This window comes from Pantherophis guttatus, chromosome 1 (genome assembly GCF_059756535.1).
Source record: "Pantherophis guttatus breed Tessera chromosome 1, ASM5975653v1, whole genome shotgun sequence".
NCBI classification, from domain to species: Eukaryota; Metazoa; Chordata; class Lepidosauria; order Squamata; family Colubridae; genus Pantherophis; species Pantherophis guttatus.
Window position 1 is genome coordinate 321,662,063 of NC_142063.1, and position 16,207 is coordinate 321,678,269.

The 16,207-nt window shown below is 40.5% G+C and overlaps 1 protein-coding gene across 4 annotated transcripts in view; it reads left to right on the forward strand.

The window, feature by feature from the left end:
* OTOF (otoferlin) overlaps window positions 1-16,207 on the forward strand; it is a 177,010-nt gene that overhangs the window by 72,396 nt on the left and 88,407 nt on the right. For all 4 annotated transcript variants that reach the window (XM_034421227.3, XM_034421229.3, XM_034421228.3 and 1 more), the window contains exons 4-5: window positions 6,670-6,769; window positions 14,547-14,728. In XM_034421227.3, the coding sequence (XP_034277118.2) occupies window positions 6,670-6,769; window positions 14,547-14,728 (282 nt within the window). The remainder of the gene's footprint in view (window positions 1-6,669; window positions 6,770-14,546; window positions 14,729-16,207) is intronic.

Below are 16,207 nucleotides of genomic sequence, written 5' to 3' on the forward strand. Positions count from 1 at the left end.
CCTAAATTGGTTTCTTCTCTGGGACCAACTACTGGTACTTTGTGAGCTGCTGAAGCCCCTCAGTTGGTTGCATTCAAGCAGAGGCAGAACAATGATCAGTCAGGGATGCTTCAGTTTAGATTTCTGGACTGAACAGTGTCAGATTTGATCAGTGGTGAAATCCAAATTTTTTTTACTACCAGTTCTGTGGGCGTGGCTTGGTGGGCATGGTGTGGCTTGGTAGGCGTGGCAGGGGAAAGATACTGCAAAATCCCCATTCCCACCCCTCTCCAGGGGAAGGATACTGCAAAATCCCCATTCCCTCCCCATTCCTGGGGGAAGGATATTGCAAAATCTCCATTCCCACCCAACTCTGTGGCCAGTCAGAGCTGGTATTTGCAGGTTCTCCGAACTACTCAAAATTTCCGCTACCGGTTCTCCGGAACCTGTCTGAACCTGCTGGATTTCACCCTTGGATTTGATGGTCAGATCCGTCCTTCTAACACCCTGTTTCTGTAATTCTCCAGTAAGCTTAGAATGCTTCTTTTTGATCTTGTGACTCTGCTGGCCCTAAATAACCATCAAATTTCAGCTGCAGGAAACAGTGAAGAAGGAAGACGAGTGTTTATCAAAATTTAGCATAAACTGATATGGACAGTACCTTAAAAAAACAGAAACAGGCCAGCCTACTTGCAAGACAAAAGGGACCACAGGGTATGCATTATTCATAGTACTGCTGGTGAAATGAAACTAGCAAACATGAGCTGTTCATTTTTTAATAGGCTACATGTTACTTTATCTGTCTACAAGCAGAACAAATGCTGTCACCTGTCAGTTTCCCCAATACAAATGATAGATGAATGAACTTCTGCAGAGGACATGATGATGATCATGACAATGATAGTTTTTCAGTTTCTTGAAAGTAGTAACTACTGCATATCCTCCCCTATTGTTTTATCAAAAATTATAAGCTGTTATTTTATTTTATTTTTAATTCCCCACTCATATATTCTCCATTCCTGGAATTCCGCTCCAGAATATTACCATCCCTCCTGCTTTCTATCAAATTCTTAAAACCAGTTTTTTTCTTCTTTTTAATCTTTTTACCCTCTTATCCCTGTTTCTCAAGAGAATATGAAACTTGGGAGTATGCTTACCTGTCAATTGTTCCTTTCTTGACTTCAGTTTTCATTGCCCTTCCTATTTTCTGTTGGTTTCCCTGTAGAATTTTTGACTACGTGCATTTTTAAGGCTACAGAACTGATTTTGCATTTTAAAGCAATATCTAATCTGGAGTGATAGAAGGGTGGATAATATGGAATCATTGAATTTAACTGATTTTTAAATAAGCCCATCAAATGTAGCAAGATTCAGGGGACCTCAGTGAAACTCTGTGCTCAGTGGCCATGCACGTATAGTTTTCAGCACTAGACTTTGGAGTACGAATGGGAGTCAGATTGATAGATGCTTTGAAGATCATTATGTAATCCTACTAATTTGCAAACCATTCTCGACACATGCTTTGCTTTCCCTCCTTTATATGGAAAAGAATAGAGTTGTATCATACGGTATGGTAGAAAATACTGATTATATACCATCAAGTCAGTGTCACCTCTTAGCAACACAAATAGATTCTTCTCCATGATGGTAGAAAACTCACCTCTAAAGAAAGCCAAAGATTGAGGAAATTCAAAAACTGGTTTCTTTACTTACAATAATTAACAAGCAAATACATTGGTCACCTAGCAAACAATATAAGCTTACATCTTATTTTAAGAAATAGAAATCATGATTATATACCATCAAGATGCTTTTCACTCCTAATAACTACATAGACAGATTTTGTTCATGAAAAATCTATCCCTAATTTGGTCTTTTAGATCTTCCAATGATGGATCTATTGGCACTGTAACTGAGTCTATCCACCTCACTGCTGGGTATCATCTTCTCTTTGCTTCTAATTTTTCCAGCATTAGAGCCTTTTCCAAAGCGTAGCCTAAGTGAATAATTGTTTTACAATCAAGATAAGGAAGTAAAGGATATCATCTCTGGAAGCAGGAGAAAGGACCAATTGCTTGTCCAGCACAGAGGAGTCACAGAATTATGGAGCTGGAAGGGAACCTTGGAGGTCTTATAGTCCAACCCCCTCAAGCAGGAGACCCTATATCAGTGATGGCTAACCTTTTCCAGACCGAATGTGTGCGTGCACATCCTTACCCCCCAAAATGCAATGCGTGCGGCTCCTTTGCATGTACCCCACCCCCACGCATGCACACGCAGCCCCCTGCATGTGCCCCCGCATGCATGCATGCCCCCCTGTGTCACTGCATTATTTGTTTGCCAGCTGAGCTCCCATTCTAAGACTTACGATAGCCTTGCCAGGGAACTTATCTGTAGCTGAGATAAGACTGGTCTTGTGAGACATTGGACTACTGCGCATGTCTACATTTTTTCTTTTCTTACTTCCTTTGTTCGTCTGTGTGATAAGACTGCCGATAGGATGTAGTTATCTAGTTTTGTACTTTTATAATAAAATGTTTCTTAGAATATATACTTCGGGTTTTCTTTCTTTGAGAGTATACACCATGGAAAACAAGATCCATTCACCTCTAATTAATTACAGTTTCCCCAGGGGGGGAACAAGGCTGATTCACACTTCAACACCCTGCATGCACCCTGCCCCCTCCCCACATGTGCAGCAAAGACCCAAAGACCAGCTGTCCAGCAGGAGGCATGCACGGAGCTAAACTTGGGTGACATCTCGTGTCCCATCAGAGAGGGCGCTGTGTGCCACCTCTGGCATGTGTGCCATAGGTTCGCCATCATGGCCCTATACCATTTCAGACAAATGGTTGTCCAATCTCTTCTTAAAAACCTCCGGTATTGGGGCACCAACTTCTGGAGGCAAATTGTTCCACTGATTAATTGTTCTCACTGTCAGGAAATTTCTCCTTAGTTCTAGATTGCTTCTCTGTCATTAGTTTCCATCCATTGTTTCTTGTCCTGCCCTCAGGTGCTTTGGAGAATAGCTTGACTCCCTCTTCTTTATGGCAGCCCCTGAGATATCGGAACACTGCTATCATGTTACCCCTAATCCTTCTTTTTATTAAACTAAATATACCCAATTCACAATCCATATGCATTAATTTATCAAAGATACAGATAACCAAATAACGTATATGTAAGTTATGAAAGGCATGGGTGCCCAGTTCATTATGCCTTCATGTTTGTTTGCTTGTTTTTTCATCTTACCTTTATTATTTGAATAAATAACTCAGGGCAGAAAATATATCTAACACTCCTTCCTCCTCCTATTTCCCCAAAAACCAAGTGAGGTGAGTTAGGCTGAGAGAGAGAGAGTGACTGATCCAAATCACCCAGTCATGTTGCCAGATGTTATTGTTACAATATAATTTTTCTTATTTTTTTAAACATAAGAAAATACCACTTCTTCTAAGCACCACAATGAGATGATGTGTTGCTTTCCTCTGTCTAATAAGACAGCTTTTGTGAGGGGGATGCTGGATCCAAGCCGGCATAATCTCTCCAGAACAAAGGAAAAATAATTGAGATCCTCCATGTCACTCTGGACAGCCGTTTCTCATTTCTTGTGAGTAGATCATAAAAACTGCCATGTTTACAATCAGAATGGCTGAGATTCAGGATTGCATCAACCTCACTGTTCCAAAAGAAGCACCCATATGGACATTGAGCTTGACTAAACCTTATATTTTAATCACTTTTTTTTATTTTAAAAAATATAATATATTATATATATTGGACTATGCAATAAAAGGGTGCTTACTATATGGATTTTGGAAAGTTAATAACAGATTAAGGAGCCAAAGTGATTTAAAATTATAGTTTAGAATTATTACTGAATTATTTAGATATTTTCTTATGGGAAAATGGAGATTCCTTTCAAGCTTTTTTTTTTTATGATAAGAAGACCTTGAAGGCTGGACACTAGAGCCAGAGGATAAAGAAAATGGTAGTACAGTGGTCTAAGGCACCCTGTTATTAAGCTGGTTATTAAGACCAGATGCCTGCAATTACTGCAGGTTCGAATCTTGCCAAGGCTCAAGGTTGACTCAGCCTTCCATCCTTTCTAAGGTAGGTAAATTGAGGACCCAGTTGTGGGGGCAATAAGCTGACTTTGTATAAATATACAAAAGAATGAAGGCTATTGCTTAGCGCATTGTAAGCCGCCCTGAGTCTCCGGAGAAGGGCGGCATATAAATCAAATTTTAAAAAAATGGAGCAGAAATCTTTAGTGCAAACTTTGATCAGCCATGTTTTTGGACCGAATAGATCAAATGCTTGATAAAATTGATAAGTTACAGTAATGCAGTTAATACAGAAAAGGTTAAAAACCAATTAAAAGCAAATACCATATTTATTGTGCACAAAGTAAAACTAACAGTCAACCATTCCTAAAACAAAAAGTTTTCATACCCCAGAAGGTACAATTAAATCAGATTGGTTGGGTTCACACAATAGGCTGAATGAGCTTGAACAGTCTGTGGTTCAGCAAGTCTTAATATCTTGCATGGCATTTCATTGTGTTAAGTTATAATATGGTTTATTTGCATAGCATGCTTTGCTATTTAATAAACACAATGGGTGTTTATTAAACACAAATTTAATTCTAAGCAATTGACTGAACCCATAAACTGTGGTGATCAATCAGTGTTATCAAAACAAATATCTAGACATCTTGAGTTGTGCTACAATTCATAGCATCAAGTGTAGCAACTTGATCATCATCCATTTGTCAGTTGGGCTTGTTAGTGCTTTAAGAACCAGTCTGTAGCTCCAGTCAATGACTTCCTTTACAAATGGCTGTCCCTTACACTCTTCAATAGAGTGACTCAAGAAGGTGTCACCAAGTGATCTGGCTGGGCTCCAAGGCTGGTGCATCAGGATGGAGAAAGAGAGACACAGATGTTTAATTAGGTTATCATTATAATTAATGGTATAATTTCTTCTGATTTAGTTTTGGGGAAAGGGCAAAATCATATCTGGTACAATGTCCAAATATTGATATTGCAGTCAGAAGCTGGTAGATAGCAATGTGGCACTATTAGTCACAAGGAAGTCTGGGAGGTGGACACAGTTTTGTAAATGCAAGCTGTAGCTTCCCTGAGGCAGATTGCACTTAAGCACTATTTGCACAATAGCTAGCTGTGGGTTCCCAAATTTGCATATGTGCATATCGGATAAAGGGAAGGATTGCTATTGTATTGTAGTTGGTGAATCTCTCTGTGCTGTTGGGATTGTTTATATGAATAATCCTTCATTTCACCTTCTGTGACCATCCCAAATAACTTTCTGTAAGAACAATTTACAGAAAGTAAGTTCTTCTTATTCTTGTTCTGTAAGAACAAGGGATGCTGTGGCTCAGTGGCTAAGACGCTGCGCTTGTCGATCGAAAGGTCGGCCATTCAGCGGTTCGAATCCCTAGTGCTGCGTAATGGGGTGAGCTCCCATTACTTCTCCCAGCTTCTGCCAACCTAGCAGTTCGAAAGCACGTTAAAAATGCAAGTAGAAAAATAGGGGCCACCTTTGGTGGGAAGGTAACAGTGTTCTGTGCACTTTTGGCGTTTAGTCATGCGGCCACATGATCATGGAGATATCTTCGGACAGCGCTGACTCTTAGGCTTTGAAACAGAGATGAGCACCGCCCCCTAGAGTCGGGAATGACTAGCATATATGTGTGAGGGGAACCTTTACCTTTAAGAACAACCATGTGAGAGGATTTATTCAAGGTAAAAGGCAGGATCAAGTAAAACTTCCTCCCAATATCCTTCCCCCTAAGCTGCTTTTCACTTCAAAAATTTATTTGAGGGGTCATTTATCTGTATTTGCATATTGTATACCATTAGTTGCTCTTTTTGGGGGGGGGCGTTCTGATCTTGTCACTGTTCTCCTCTAATGCTTGCTTCCTGCTGCGTTTAAGTTTCTAGTCCTTAAAAGCCAAAGGACGATAAATCAGTGGCAAGAGGATCCCCTGTGCATACTGTTGTTATCATTTCAGCAATGACATTTCACACAGGGAAATAACTCCTGCCCACAACCTTTAGAAACTGCTGGCAAAGAGAATAGAAAATTAATCATTCTTTGGATATATTGACTGGGCAAAGCTCATTGGGAGAGTATCTGTATCATTTTCAAAAGGTCCTGCTTTCAATCTTCAGTATTTCCAATTAAAGGGGAGCTGGGTATGGGGAAGATCTTTCTTTGCCAGAAATCCTGGAGAGTAACTGTCTGTCAAATCAGACAATGTAGGCTAGAGGACTCAAATGTCTTTCCTGAGTGAAGTCAGCTCCCTGTGTCCCTCATTACTTATAATTATATACCAGTCTATCTTCAAAATGCTTGCCCTTCAACTGGATTTCCACAATACACTAGACTAGGCTAAAATGAGCTTTGATAATTTGCTTTAGCATGTTGTGTGAACCTGGTGATTGTGTAAAGTCATAATCTAGTTTATTTGCATATGTCACCTTCTCTGAACAAAGCAATTGTACTTTGGTAATCCAACTTTAAGAAATCGCACAAATGCAAGTTTATGCGGTCTCTTCTTTTCTTTCTAGCCATTTCTTCCTACAGGAACCTGATCATGCAGAAGTTTGTCTAGCTAAGATTTGTTTTCTAAGAATCTCACTGTCTTTTCTGCTTGCTTTCTAGACTTATTGGTATATTCCAGATGGTCCTGCAGAAAGTGGTGGAAGAAGGACAATTGAATGTGACGGACACCTTGATCGATGACAACAATGTGTCCATTCAAGTAAATATTGTAGTTTTGCCCAAGGGGAGGTGGAGCCATTTTTATTCTGTCCATGGTCTTCTGAGTTGATTGATTGGGTTTTTTTTTTTTACTCCAACAATGGTGTTTCCATAATATTAGATAAGCAGTTGTGCATCCAGATCGAAATCCAGCCTTTTGCATAGCTCCTTTCACTGCCTATGGATGGAGATGATAGAAGCCTGCGGGCTGTCCTGAGATTGCATTGTTCATGGGAAAGGAACAATTTAATAGCAATAGAAATAGCATTTAGGCTTATATTCCACCCCATAACTTGGTTTACAATGTAAGCATTATTTGCATATTGCCCTCAATAATCTTAGTCTTCATTTTACTGACCACGGAAGGATGGAAGGCTCAGTCAACCTGAAGTCCCATCATGATCGAACTCCAGGCTGTAGACAGAGTTTGTTGTGACATAGGCTTACTGAGTAATTACAATACACAATTAGTCCCAAACAAATTATTTTATTGTATCAGCTGAGAATTATGTTCATTCCCAGCTGAGTCCCAATTAATTGCAAAACAAGTCCTTCCGAAGAAGTCCTTTGGGATAATCACCAATCTTTATCTTCTTTGACACCCTGCCAAAGGCCTTACTGGCAAAGCCCCACAAAGTTCAGAAACAAACAAGAGATGCCAAATGGAAGCAGATTTAGCAAAGTTCCTGCAAAAAGGCCCAAGTGCCTCTGTTTCTCTTTTAAACCTTATGGGAGGAGCCAATCATCTCCTGGCCTTACTCCAGAGTCGTCTTTTTTGCTTTAGCTGCTCTTGCCTTCTGGCAGCTCTGCGCATGCGTGCACTAGGAACAGGCTCCTCCTGATCCTCTGCCTTTCTGCTATCCGATTCTGGGGGCTCCGGAGTCAGCACATCACTCCCAGATGACCCTGGCCCCATCTCTGCCTCTGATGCAGAGCCCTTCCCCAGACTCCAGGACTGGCCCATGTTCCTGCCCAGTCTCCTCACTGTTTGACTCGGTGCCAGCTCCGCAGGCTGCTGGCGGACCACAACAGAGTTAACCTGCAATATTGAATTCTAACAATAGTGCTACTAGGGCTCTGTTGATTTAAAAATGAAGTGCTGCAACATAAACCTACCTTTATTTATTTTTATTTTTATTTTTATATTTTTGCTTTAATTTATATGCCGCCCTTCTCCGGAGACTCAGGGTGGCTTACAATGCGTTAAGCAATAGCCTTTATACTTTTGTATATTTATACAAAGTCAGTTTATTGCCCCCACAATCTGGGTCCTCATTTTACCTACCTTTGAAAGGATGGAAGTCTGAGTCAACCTTGAGCCTGGTGAGATTTGAACTTGCAGTAATTGCAAGCAGCAGATGTTAATTATAGTGCTTTAGTCCACTGTACTACAGGCTCTTTGCTTATTTCTCAGTTTGGTCTGGTCTTTATGCATTCGTGTTCTATTTAACCCATAGTAGAGTTTAACTGACACTAAACTTTCCCCACTGAAATCAAGTTTCAGGTTGCATAGAGTTGACTTTAGGCAACTATGAAAATCATTGGGGATTTCAAATCAGTCCTTGCAGATGTTTGTAAGCCCCTTCAAGGAGTGCTTGCTAAAGTCTTTGCCCAGCTCCAGTTCACATGAATGTCAAGTTCATGTCCAAACCTCCTCCTTACGTCATGAAGAAATGTTTAAAAAGGTCATAGATCTTTAAAAGAAAAAGCTATAGAATCATGTTCTGACTGTATAGTCCAGAGGTCTCCAACCTTGGCAACTTTAAGACTTGTGGACTTTTTTCCATGTCTGGTGGCTTTGCCCAAAAATTAGGAAGTATTGGGAAAAAATAAGGATTTGGCTAATAGAAATAACGTCGGAAAAAATAGAACTCAAACCAGATTTTTTTTTTTACTAGGGATGATTAAAGAAAATTATAAAAAAGAAATAAAGTATTTAATACCACATATAGTCACTGCGGCCAGATTGGCGTTAGCTCAATTTTGGAAAACTGATCAACTGCCAACAGAACAACTGATAATCCAAAAAATCTATAATTGTGTGGAAATGGATAAATTAACATTTGAATTGAATTAATTTAATTTAATTAATTTAATTAATCATATTTCTATGCCGCCCAACTCCCAAGGGACTCTGGGCGGCTTACAACAAAAATAATACAAACAATGAACATATTTTTTTTAAAAAAAACATTATAAAAGCATTTTAAAAACATTAAAAACACATGCACACCATCCATGGCCGGATCTCGCAAGATTGAACAGAAAGATAAGGCAGACTCAAAATATTATATAGCATGGAATAGATGGTATGATTGGATAATTCGGAGAAATGAAGGCAAATGTAAAATTCTGAATGATAACAAAAATTTAAAAAAAAATGCACCATCAATAAGACAATGGATATGTGACTAAAGTCACCTTTTCTTTTTATGTAGTGTTGTTTATATTGATATATATGTGTTTAGTGTATATATGGTGCAGTATTTTGCTTTTAAATGTTTAATAAAGTTTGTTTTTAAAACCAAAAAAAAAAAGACTTGTGGACTTCAACTCCTAGAATTCTAGGAGTTGAAGTCCACAAGTCTTAAAGTTGCCAAGGTTGGAGACCTCTGCTTTAGTCCATAGAGTTCCATTCCACAAGGTCCCAGCTGTTCAAGGGTGCAACTTAATGGACTTATTGGAGAGCATGAAAGACCAGATTTGAGGATTGTTGGTTTTTTTTAAAAAAACAAAAACAGTGCAAGGTGCACTCTCTTTCTCGTTCTGTTCAATCAATATTTAATTTCTCTTTCAGTAAATATACACAACAGGATGTACAGTAATATAAAAATCTGCTATTTCCTAAATTGTGTTATGAAGTTTGCCTCTGCCTGCAAGGTTTTTTTTTTTTTTGGTCTCACTTTGTTTTCAAACATGCTTTTACCATGACCTTACATTCACCCAATTTTAGCTTTTTAACCCATGGCTAAAATCACCCAGTGCCTATGTCACTATAGAAATGCTTGGATAAGGCATGTAATTTACTACCTTATTCAGTAACCATGGGAACCACACATAGAAAAGGAGAGCAAGTTAGGAACCTCCCTTCTATTTCTCCCCCCCCCACCTATTTCTGTTGTAGTTCAGTAGAACCTTTGTCTGGATTAGCTGGAGAAAGAGATAAATAGAGACTGAGGGTGGAAAGTCATTTTGCAAAATATTTAATCCCTTTTACTGATTTGAAAAAAGGGATGCGGTGGCTCAGTGGCTAAGACGCTGAGCTTGTCGATTGAAAGGTTGGTGGTTCAGTAGTTTGAATCCCTAGTGCTGCGTAACGGGGTGAGCTCCTGTTACTTGTCACAGCTTCTGCCAACCTAGCAGTTCAAAAGCACGTAAAAAAATGCAAGTAGAAAAATAGGGACCACCTTTGGTGGGAAGTTAACAGTGTTCTGTGCACTTTTGGCATTTAGTCATGCCGGCCACATGACCACGGAGACCTCTTTAGACAGCGCTGGCTCTTCGGCTTTGAAACGGAGATGAAACGCCCCCTAGAGTCGGGAACAACTAGCACGTATGTGCAAAGGGATCCTTTGCCTTTACCTTTACTCAGTGGTGGGATTCAAATAATTTAACAACCGGTTCTCTGCCCTAATGATTTCTTCCAACAACCAGTTCACCAAACTGCTCAGAAAGTTAACAACCGGTTCTCCCTAAGTGGTGCAAACTGGCTGAATCCCACAACTTCCTTTACTGATTTGAAAGAGACTAGGGAGAGGTTACAAAGCTGTGGATTTGTTGATGCCTGTTTCATGTTTAAAACATTGCTTTTGCTTTAGTTTGTTTTCCATTGCTTTCTGTCACTGTGAAACCTGAATGTATCACCCCGCCATCACAGGTCCATCTCTGAGGAGGAATTGCAATGGAGCTTGCAATTTTAAGCTTTTATTTTGATGCCAGCGGAAGCCTTTGGATATTTTGTTGACATGACCAGAGAGCAACTAAGGGATCATGATCCCAAATCACTCATTAAAATACTGCTTGCTCCATAGACAGTAAAGCTTCTGAATGAGAAATATATGGCATCAATGAACCTCTATTTAGATTAACCCATCTGCAATTATATTCACTTCTCAGGCAGCATGAGTTTATAAGTCCTGATGATTGCAAGAAAATCATGCTGTGGTTTGGAGCCTTGAGCTTTTTCCACTAAGTATCCACATGAGGAGGGAAAATTCTCTATATTTTGACATCTGTTGAGATGATTCAGCTGCATTCCATGTTTGAGCCACATTAATGCTGAGCTTTATCAAACTGTTCCCTATAGCGGTACAGCAAGTGCTGGTGACTCTATAGCCAAAGAAGAAGACTGCATAACAAAAGGGAGGTGTTGTCATGCTTAGGAAGGCCTAACCTTAAGAAACATGCCGTGAGGCTTGAGCCAACCCAATAGGCATAAAACGTTGACCTTGGCCATTTTAATTTTTCTCAGCCTTGGCAATTTTAAGATACATGGACTTCAGTTCCCAGAATGCCCCAGCCAGGTTGAGAAACACAATGTCAACCGTCCCTCTCAGTCATCTAGCAAAGAAAGATTCCTTGCCATTTGTTTTGCCAAACGTATACTTTACTGAAGATTAAATGGTTACCAAAGTAGCATAAGCTGAATCTGAGTTTTTCCTGTGCAAACAACCCAAAGGAAAGTTCCCTTCCCCCCCCAGCATTATCTGCATATATCCAATCACGTGCTTGTATAAGAGTTGTGGTGGCGCAGTGGTTAGAACGTAGTACTGCAGGCTATTTCTGCTGCCTGCTGGCTGCCTGCAATTTGGCAGTTCAAATCTCACCAGGCTCAAGGTTGACTCAGCCTTCCATCCTTCCGAGGTGGGTAAAATGAGGACCCAGATTGTTGGGGGCAATATGCTGACTCTGTAAACTGCTTAGAGAGGGCTGTAAAACCACTGTGAAGCAGTATATAAGTCTAAGTGCTATTGCTATTGTATATTGCTCAGGAAACAGGTCCTCGGTTCCCAGCTCTATATCGCTGATGACCTTGGCTGGCTAGACCTTCTTGCATGGCTCAACTGGGCTTCCATTCCATCCCCCTTTCTTCACACTCCAATCTTTCCCTCTCCCCCCACTCCCCATGCTAATGTCTGACTGACAGCTTGTGAAGCTTGGATAGGTAAGATCAGTGGTGGGATTCAAATAATTTAACAACCGGTTCTCTGCCCTAATGACCGGCTGGATGGGCATGGCCAGAGGATGTGACAGGCAGCACTCGGCCTCCTGCACCCCCCTGGGAGCAAAATCGGGCCATGAGGGAGATGCACCGCCCTTCTGTGCCTCATTTTGGGCCTAGGAGGCCTCCCTGCACTTACCTGGAAGCCAAAATGGGGCACATGGAGACTCCTGGAAGTGGTGGGGCAGGGAGGGACAGAGCCAGCCAGCAATTTGAGTACCGGTTCACACGAACTGGCCCGAACCAGCTGAATCCCACCATTGGGTGAGATGCCGCCATGACACACTACATATGTATCAAGATACATTTTAGTGTTCTGTTGTAGGTCTCTATCTATTCCTAATTGGGTCAAAATTTGCCTTGCAGTTCTCACTTTTGTTCAGAGAAGGATCCTCTGTTTTTCTCCTTTATTCTCAAAGATGTCTAAAGATTTTTTTTTTAAACTTTCTCTTGCTGGCATTTAGTGACAGAAACTGCCATTAGTTAAGAGTTATTGTTTTCTGTTACTCATCTTCCCATCGGTTTCTAGTCCTCTTAATTGGCCACATTTACCATTCTGAAAAAGCTCAGTGGGAGCAATTCCTTCAGATTACTTTTTTTTTTTTTTTTTTTTAGATTTAATGGATCTGTTGGCAGCCAAAGAGGCTGGAGATTCGTGGAGAAATGCTTTAAGAAAGCATTTAAGAATACTTTAAGAAAAAGTATCACTTGGCCAATTTGCAGGTAGCAAGAACACCATCCATGAGACTTTTGCCAAAATATATCTATCCACTGAAAGAAATGTTAAAAATGAAATTCGTTTCATCAAAAGAAAAGAGAACTGGTTAGAAAAATATGCAGGAGCGTTTTCCTGCTTGGCAATATTTACTTACAAAAGAAAAACTCTCTGGCAACCAACTTTGTAACCTCCAGTTATCCTGAGCGCTTTTTTTTCCCTCTCAGTGCTTTTGGTTACTTTTTAAAAAGTTCAGGTTACTGTTTTGATTGTCTTATGCAAATGAGCACTGTGGCTCAGTGGATAAGATGCTGAGCTTGTCGATCAAAAGGTCGCCAGTTCAGTGGTTTGAATCCCTCGTGCCACATAACGGGGTGAGTTCCCATTACTTGTCCCAGTTTCTGCCAACCTAGCAGTTCGAAAGCAAAAAATGCAAGTAGAAAAATAGGGACCCCCTTTGGTGGGAAGGTAACAGCATTCTGTGCACCTTTGGTATTTAGTCATGCTGGCCACATGACCACAGAGACGTCTTTGGACAGCGCTGGCTCTTCGGCTTTGAAACGGAGATGAGCACTGCCCCCTAGAGTCAGGAATGACTAGCACATATGTGCGAGGGGAACCTTTACTTTTATCTTTATGCAAAGGCCACACTATGTTATCAATTCTATTGTTTATATTATATTGCCTTAGTTTATTCTGCACATTAGATTTATGTTTAACAGCTGAGTGAACTCTTCAATAACCATACTAATCTTCAAGCTGAAAATCAGTCCCTAAGTATCTTGTTATTGTCCTTATCTCCATTATAATTATGGGTTCAATTTCTCCATTTTAGATAATAGGGAAGAATTCACATAACAACTGACCATGTTTGTTTGTGTGTGTGTGTGTAGACCTGAATTTACGACCACTATTGAGCCCAAAATTCATGTTGCTAAGTAAGATTGTTAAATAAATTCTGCCCTGTTTTCTTGCCATAGCTGTTAAATGAATCACTCTTCAATTGTTACATTAGTAACATGATTGTAAAGTGAATTGGGCTTCCCCATGGACTTGGCTTTGTCAGAAGGTTGCAAAAGGTGATCACATGAAGACACTGAAAGCATCATAAATATGAGCCAGTTGCCAAGTGTCCAGATTTTGATCATGGGACCAGGGGCTGCTGCCACAATTGTAAGTGTGAAAAACAAGTCACAAGAGCCTTGGTAGTACAGTGGTCTAAAGCACCCTGTTATTAAGACCAGCTGCCTGCAATTACTGCAGGTTCGAATCTCGCCAGGCTCAAGGTTGACTCAGCCTTCCATCCTTTCTAAGGTAGGTAAAATGAGGACCCAGTTGTGGGGGCAATAAGCTGACTTTGTATAAATATACAAAAGGATGAAGGCTATTGCTTAGTGCATTGTAAGCCGCCCTGAGTCTCCGGAGAAGGGCAGCATATAAATGAAATTAAAAATAAAATAAAAAAAATAAAAATACGTCACTTTCTTCAGTGCTGTTGTAGCTTCAAATCGTCTCTAAAAGAAAGGTTGCAAGTTGAGGACTATCTGTATGCTGCTTCAGTCATATAAGTGACTTATGCAATCCAATACAAATGCAGCAAATTTGGAATCCAAACAATTGATCAGTAACTCCCCAAATAACATAGGGTACCTCTGCTTGTCAAGGAAAATATCCATTTAGTAATACTTTCTGCATTTTAGTCCATGATCCTCTGCAGGACAGCCATGTTTTATTTGCTTTTTTGGAATACCACGTGGATGGGACCATCCTTGCCTCAGGGGAAAATATGTTTGTAAAGGACGAGATTCATAACTGTGTGTCTATGATTTCTTTTTCTTTCAGACCAGTGTTTCCATTGAGATTCGGTACCAGGCCATGGATGGCAGCGTTGGGGCTTGGAATGATGATGAATTCTTGGAGAGTCCCAGGGTCCATCCAGATGGTGATCCCTATGAAACTGATGTCCTGCTTCCCAGTCACAGGCAGTCAAGCAAGACCAGCACTGCAGAGAAAGCCTTCCGAAGGTAAGGCTTTCTAACTATTTCCGCGGTGGCACAGTGGCTAGAGTGCAGTACTGTGGGCTACTTCTGCTGATTGCCGGCTGCCTGCAATTTAACAGATCAAATCCCACCAGGTTCAAGGTTGACTCAGCCTTCCATCCTTCCGAGGTGGGTAAAATGAGGACCCAAATTGTTGGGGGCAATAGGTTGACTCTTAGAGAGGGGCTGTAAAGCACTGTAAAATGGTGTATAAGTCTAAGTGCTATTGCTAATGTCCAACCTACAATAGAAATGATCTTGTGGAGTCCTGGGTGCTCTCTGAGCTCGGTAGTTGGCTTGAAAACATTTTGTTACCTAGTTGGGTAATGAAATGTCTACAAGCAAACAACCAAACTCCACAGTACAACCCTCAGCTATGGAACCCTGTTCCGTTGAAAAATGCACATCCCAAAGCTGTGTCCTATATTTGCTAATCATCATTGGATTTTGGATTGACCCTTTTGCAGTTTCCCCAGGATATCTGTTGCCAGTATGTTTCAATCTGTCCCAAGTTCAACTGTGCCTGAAATATCCTTCTTAGCTGCTTATCTGTTCTGTGCACCTTTGGCGTATAGCCACGCTGGCCATATGACCCTGGAAATTGTCTTCGGATATTGCTGGCTCCATCGACCAAGAATCAGAGATGAACGCTGTGCCCTAGAATTGAGCACAACTAATAGGGAAATCTGGTATAAGTGTTGCCAATTTTCAATTCTTTTGGGTGTAATCTCTCCATCTGTTTTGCAAATAAGAGCACCTTACATAGTACAGCAAAGATCTCTCTTGGGCCAGGCAAAATATAGAAAAAGCCAATTTGTTATATGAAATGGCTTTGAACTGTCTAATAGGAGCTGTAGATCAACTACCCAGATCAATATGTAACCGTTATGTTGCTGGACAGAAACACGATGCTTAGTGTTAACAAGCGTAATGCGCCACTGTGTGTGTGTTGACAGCCTCATGTAGGAGATCCAAATATATGTTTGATTCCTTCCAAACCCTGAGGGAAAAAAAAAAAACTGGGAGTAGTTATTCAGAAGAAAGGGCAGCATCCATCAGGTCATACTTTACTAAGCTAAGAGAAACTATAGAGTAACTGAGCAATTTTAAATGCAAGAGAAGGCATACGATAAATAGCTCAGTGCTCAGTGCTTGGAAACCATTTCTCGGAATGATCTGTCAGATAACGGGCATCAAAATGAATTTGCTCCATCTATGGCCGTTTTGCAGTTATTTGAGTGACATTTACCACGTGCCAGTAGACTACCAATTTCGAGTTTTTCATTAGCTGCCAAGAAATAATGGGTCAGGCAGCCTAAGAAATCAGGAGTCGTTCCTGCAGCCAAAATAGTTCATTCAAATCTTAGAGACTGTCAGAAATAACAAGCCCAAGGAGAAAAATAATCAAGTATGTGGTTTTAGGCCCTCAACTCTTTTGGTAGAAAATACTTCTTATTTCTTTGT